Genomic DNA, 6,724 nt, shown 5'->3' on the forward strand with positions numbered 1-6,724 from the left:
GACAGTTACAAAGCCTGTAGGAATGAGTGCCTCTGTTCTGGCTCATGACAAACACAAGGATGAAAGCAGGTGCATTCCCCTACCTGGGAGGCACTGAGAGCATTTCAGAAGAAGAAATGACATTTTTCACAGCTTGTCAGCATACTCCCCAGCCTATTAAAGAGAAGCAATGGATTCCTATCCAGCCCGCATAAGCTGATGCAGTTTGCCAAAACGTAGGCTTCTTGTTGCAGCTGCTGGGGAATCCAGCGCTATGATCCTGGTAGAGATGTCATGGTATCCTTTCTTAAGGCACCTATTAGCATAGGATCTCAGCACTGATCTCATGGGCTGTTGCTGCAGCTAGAAAACAACTGACACATTAGGCTGATTAATCCCTGTAGTAATTCCATTAACCTCCTTAATGGAGTTATAACATGGATGAATTTACCCCTCTGCAGCAATGCGAGAGGGAATTGCCCTGGAGAGCCTGTAAATACGGTGTGGCAGGGATGTCTGAGGTAAACATTTTTTTGTTCATTTTAGTGCAAAGTGAACATCCTGATTAGCTGGAAAACCTCCCTGTCTTCTGGGATTTTGAACTCTTCACAGCACTAATGGTGCAGGTGCCCCCTGCAAAAGGATGATGCATCAGGGCTCAAACACATCAGCAGAGTTCTTGGCACCCTCCTGACAGCTCGCTGTGTGTCCACACTTCCCTCTCTCTCACAGGCACGCGCAGCCTGCCTCACCACACAGCTTCTCAAACACAGCTTTTCATTCACCTCTGCGGTTCCCTCTGTCTGATCATGATTTATCTGCTTTCTGCTCCCTGTCAGAAGGGCAGCTTTGCCTGGACTGTGTCACTGGGCAAAGGACTGCTAAAAATAAGTAGCAGAGCTACCGTCCTGGCATATCATTGCATAGGGAGCAGATCAAGAACAGAAATGAGAAGTTCTGAATTTCTCTTTTTTTTCTTCCTGATTTTCTAGCCTGTGGGGAGAAGGTTTACCTGCCGCATTAGCCATGTGCATAGCCTGCTCCTAGGGCAGCTTGATTGCATTGCAGTTCTGTCATTAAAGGCTTCTCAGTACCGTGAAGTTACCTCAAGTACGTAAGAGCCAAAAAGGCACCCTGCAAAACTCTCCCAAGGAACAGACACCATTTTTGCAGTCTACCACAACAGCCCAGGCTCTTTGAAAGCTCCTGCTGTGGTCCGTTAGGGACTATGTAGGGTAGCTAATGGGGCTGGGGGCTGGAGGAGTCAGGCAGGAAGCCACAGGAGGGTCTGACTAATTTTTCTGCTAGTTCAAAGACTGTTGCCATGTACACAGGTGCAGTGATGTGACTACTAAGCTGCAGTATCTCTTCATCTACATGGTTTGTGATCTCCTTGTTAATATGCTAAATTCATTCTGTTTGATAGCCAGTCCTTTCCTCCCACAGAGGCTGCAATCCCAAGAGATGGAGTAGCCCAGCTCTTTTGTGATCCGGGAGACAGTGGGAGAGAACAGGGGAGGTGTTCTGTGCCTGGGATGCACGCACACGCCCGGGGATTTTATTTCTCTTTCTGCCTACGGTAGTCATTTCCCACATTCAGCACAGGGATGAGAAGTCCTAGCAGCCACCTCTTGCCAAAGACCTCTTGCAGGTTCTCCCTCCAGGGCCGGGCTCTTACCACCATCCCTTTCCGCACCTGGTACCGCGTCTGCCCGCGCAGGATCAGCAGCATCTGGTGGCAGCAGAAGCCAGCGCAGGCCAGTCCGATCCCAAGCCAGAGGTAGAGCATGAGGATGACAAACATCTCAGAGCTAAGGAGAGCTCCTGCAGACCAAGAGTCGGGGAGAGGGAGGACAATAAAAGAAGGAGTTTAGACACACCTCACATGCCAGTATAATACTCAGCCCCAAGAACCAACGAGCTGCCTATATTCTCTGGCCACAAAATATGGAGTTAGGAGCAAGACAGGATGGTTGCTCTAACTATATAAAATTGTGTCCTTTGTAGCATCTGATGCAATGGACCCCACTGAGGAAATACTAAAATGATAATGATAATGATCGCTGTACACTTCTCCCTTTGCTGTTAATGTGAGGATCTAGAGTACAAGGGCAAATTCAGGCAGAAGTGAAACATGTCTGTAAGACTTCAGCACTATTTTGAGGAATGGTTAATTTATTTAAGGATCTACCTCATCACAGTGAACCTAAGATTTCCAGGTTCCTTTTGAAAAGAGATCTGGGTCCTACAGCATGTAGATGCTTCCAGAAGCCTTACTCTCTCTATCTCCTCTTTTCCCTCTCCCTCTCCCCCCTGCCCCCCCCCCCCAATATGTTAAAAAAGAAAAATAAATCATTAATGACTTTCCTACCATTGGGCAAAGGCAGTTTTCATATGAATGCAAGAAACAGAAACAATTTGCAATCCAAATTCCATTTTTAAAGCTGCAGCTAGAATACTCAAGATACTTTGTAGGTCTGAAGCTCCTAATTCAACAGTTTTTGTAGTATATATTTATGCTGAATGTATTTAAATAAAAATATTCTGTGGGCCTTTTCCTCTACAATGATTTTAGAACTCCTTCTGGAAAATATTAGTATAATAGCAGGTATCACTGAATGACCTTTCAGTGCGTAGGCAGATCTAAACCCATTAAAATAATACTCTCTCTGTGTGCATATGAATGTGTACACACATATTTTGTGTATATTGGTATATTATTAAACACCCATATTTACACACAGGGTCACAAAGAAAATTAAATGTGTGTCAGTACTGGTATAAACAGCTGATATCCTCTCACTCGTTCCTGCGAGGTTTAAAAATGAAAAAGCTCTCACATGCTCCTGTCCCTCTGGAAGACCATGAGGCAGACAGACTCGGGCAGGAGAAAGCTCTAGTCGCCCTAAGGCCCTGCGAGAGCAATCCTGCCGGAGCAGGGATTGCACGGACAGTAGAGGTGTGCAGCCTAAAACAAGTACGTGGCTGCTTCAGGTTTTAAGTTCAATACAAGGGTGGCTGGATAACCATCTCTTGCTTCTCTTATACAGAAGACCGGATTAGATGGTGTCATCTGGTTTTGCAGTCTGTGAATCCCGGCTTCTCCACCTGGCAGTGCTGTGAGAGATTGGGGCTGACCCGTGACAATCATGTCAAGCTTTGGGCTCAGCCAGCAGGCCCCTCTGAGGATGATTTGTAAGGACACTGACTACAGCCTCGAGCTTTCGGAGATTGTCCTCACTTGAAAAAGGCACAGGTGTCATTCAGTTTTCTTCCTAAATGTGGTGTCATCTTTCCCTTCTCATTAGTCCCGTTCAGCTCAGTGGGCTTCATATGCAATACAGCAAGGAAAGAACAAGCCCCTCAGGATGATGACAAATCCTCATACCAATTCTGTCGGAATAACTTAATCTATCAGGTAGGAAGACCAGAGCCAAATATGGGCTTCTCGGTCCCTCTTTTGCTGGACCAGAGCGTGACAGACATTTGTTCTTTCCTACAGCTGATATTCAGATGGGATAAGGAGAAAGACAGCTATTTTCTTTAGAGCCTTTGAAAGGCGGCTTAAGCTTTATTTCTATGAGCTACTGAAATTCACCATCAAGAAAGTAATTACCCTTGTTTCCCCTTGCAAATATTAAGCATCTCTGAGCCGTGCTTTCCAGACACATGATTTTTTTAACCTTTTCTTCAGGTTACCTACATAAAGCATTTTCTGTTTTTTTTTTGTGTGGATCCGATCTGACCCGTGTTTACAAAAGTACTCTCCATTTGTCCCTCATCACCACAGTCCATTTTAGTCTCAGACTCACTTTTGCTCTAACTGACCCGGTGTGATCTCAGGCTTATTTCCATACATTATCTATGCCAGAAAAGCTGAATCACAGGCTGAAATTATAGACTCTGGGTCAGATCCTGAAATCCATGCCCAGTCTGGGCAGAATGAGCCAACTGAAAATTTTCCCAGCATGAAAGCAGGAAACACTCAGTTGACATGAGACCAGCAGATCCACCCTTCGTCCTTCTTTACTCCTCCTCCAGTGCAGAGGGCATTCTGGAGAAGAAGAAAGGTAAAGTTTTTTCCCTGCTATAGCAATGCTCTGTTTGGATCCCACAACAACCCTTAAGTAATAGTTATGTTAGCTGAAAAATATTGGGTGGACAACCCTTCCAGGTAACTATTCCAGGCTGTGTTTTTCTTTCCTGAACTGGAGGTTAAATGTGCTGGTAGAAACCCAGTAGGCCCTTCCTCCCAAGCAACCAAGACACCACGCGCCCGTATATTGCTGTGTGAGGCAGCAGTTCTCACCTGAGCTGGGCTAGAAGTTTGGTGGGAGCTGCTGGGAGCTGCTGCCTCTCGAGGGTGTTCTGGCTCCCAGCTCCCAGCCCTGCACCCAGCCCCGTTGTGTCCCACTCAAACACTGCCCACATGCTCTATTTGGCTCTGCAGTTGCTGACACCAGACCTGGGACACTTCAGTGGCTCTTCAAACATATGCCAGGGCCCAGCTCAGTGCAGATGAGCCCTCAGAGTCAGAGAGAGAATTAATTCCTTGATAATCTCCTCCCACATCCCTGCTCCCCCTCCCAGGCTGCTGTGCTGAGCAGAGCTTAGGCACAGGGGAAAATCATTCCCAGTGTTTTTAATGCTTGTGAAGCTCATGCAACATTATTTACAAAAAATTCTTCTACTTGGAAAAATGACTCCATAAAAATGTCATGGCAGCATTTCATGTTTATTGTCTCTCAGTGATTACCATGACAAATCTGCTAATTTGCCAAGTAGAGAGATATTTGTTTGTTTTCAGATGGCAACCCTGCAAACCCAGCCTGGAATCCAAAAAGCAAGCTGGGGCCTCTCTGGCTTCTGTATCCCCAGCAGCGGAGACTCCACGCTCAGATCATAATCAACGCTTCTGGTGACGGTGCATGAGCCAAAACAGACTCCGGGCCCTTCTTACTGAGCTCAGCTGAATCTGCAAAGCTAAAATATATGGGATACCTATTTTAGCCTAACGAAAGCTGATCTAAGTGTGCGAGGCATGAGCTGCATAGGGGGGGAAATGGCGTTTTTCTGCAGTTGCTTCCAGGGCAGAGTAACAGTCTAGGCTGTCTGCATAGTCCTTCTCTGAGACCAGGTTTTACCTAGCTCTTGGGTTTGGACAGAGAAAGGATTGAGATTGGAGAGTTTGAGGGTGTGTTGAAAGGTGAAGAGGCAAGGCTGGAAGAGCAGAGGAAGAGTTATGGGAGCAGAATCAGGAGGGGGAAGGGTTGTGGAGATTTATGGAAAGACAGGGAGAGAGGAGAAAGGGGGAAAAGCAGAAGGAAGGGTAAGGGATGGGGACAAGGAGGCAGAGATACTTGCTTTTGGTGTGCAGCTCTTGCAAAGAGCAGGCACAAAGAATTTCCCCCGGTTCTCTGTGGACTTGTGTCCCAGGCTGGGGTCACAAGAGAGGTGGCTAATCATGTCACGTTAACTCCTCTCTTGGTTTCTGTTGCCTGAACCCCAATTCTCCTGTGCTGGAAGGATGGCAAGATCTCAGTAAGTTTGTGCTGCCTGGAGGCAGGAGGTGGGTGACTGTGGAGGGGGTGAGTAGACCTGGATAAAGAGAATGAGAATATCTCCGCTGGGATATGGGGAACCTGTGGACTTGTAGAACACAAAAACCTACAGACACCCCACCTCTGCCTGTAGGACAGGCAAAAGATCCCCCTCACCTGCAGTACAATGAGTGAAATCCCTCTCTTCCGTCTAATTGAAACACACTCCCTGCATGACAGCTAGCCCTATTCTATCACTGGCAAGCTGGTTGTGGGGCATTTTCCAGAGCCTAATGCATTAGGAATAGGGCTGTGGCTGTAACCTGGAGTGGGTCCCAGCCTCTATTTCAGGTGAAGCAAAGTCCTTTGCAAAGGCTGTCTCTAGCCTCTAAAGAGGGCTTTGTTGAACACAGCCAATTGTCCCTCTTGCCCGTTTCCCCACCACCACTCCCCACACACAGCTATCAGAAGAAGATCATGTTCCCCCCACCCCGGGAGCCCTGGAGGAGGATGATGTTCCTCATCTCTGAGGAAGAAGTCCTTACCTGAGAAGAACTGGCTGATGGAGTGAGGCAGAAGAGTGAGGAAGGCCAGCGGGTTTGCAAAGGACATGGAGAGTGCAGCAGAAATGTAAGCCATGCCTGCCACCAGGGAGTCGAGGCAAGCCAGAGAGGTGTAGAGGCAGAACATGATGAAGTTTCGCATGTTTCTGCTCCCGATGCAGTTCCCTGTGAAGAAACAGTGGTGGTCATGCCTCTGGGTGACTCTGGCACACAGTCTACAGAAGTGAGTGCTGGGCAAGGCTGAGCCAGGGGACCTGCTTCCATCCAGCCAGTCCACCACCACTTCAGCGCCTTCGCCCAAGTTTAAGCCCTTGCCCAAGTCCTCGGGGGAGCTCTGGATCACAAGGACGTAGTTGCCCAGGGCATTAGCTGAGAGGAAGAGGAAGAGGGCCCCATGCAGCAGAGCAGGAGAGAAAAGTGGGGTGGTGGAAGGGTCTCTGAACATGCTGGGGATGAAGAGAAAGATCTGGAGGACGAAGGTCACTAGGGAGATGCACAAGAAGTAGGCTGGAGCGACAACATTGAGCAACCTGAGAACTAGCATTGCGGATTACGTTCCTGCAGGGGAAAGCAAGGAGAGAAGGAACATCACCGCTCCGGCTGCACACTTCATCCTTCCATTTCCTGCCGGGTCCCGGCCCC

The 6,724-nt window shown here is 47.9% G+C and overlaps 1 protein-coding gene across 1 annotated transcript; it reads right to left on the bottom strand.

The window, feature by feature from the left end:
* Positions 1-1,537: 1,537 nt before the first annotated feature.
* On the bottom strand, positions 1,538-6,626 carry ZDHHC22 (zinc finger, DHHC-type containing 22). Its single transcript, XM_009319406.1, has 2 exons — positions 6,065-6,626; positions 1,538-1,803 (listed from the first exon to the last, which is right to left on the bottom strand). Exons 1-2 carry the CDS (start codon positions 6,624-6,626, stop codon positions 1,538-1,540), a joined length of 828 nt encoding a protein of 275 aa, XP_009317681.1.
* Positions 6,627-6,724: the final 98 nt, after the last annotated feature.

Source organism: Pygoscelis adeliae, unplaced genomic scaffold (genome assembly GCF_000699105.1).
Source record: "Pygoscelis adeliae isolate BGI_AS28 unplaced genomic scaffold, ASM69910v1 Scaffold71, whole genome shotgun sequence".
NCBI lineage: Eukaryota > Metazoa > Chordata > Aves > Sphenisciformes > Spheniscidae > Pygoscelis > Pygoscelis adeliae.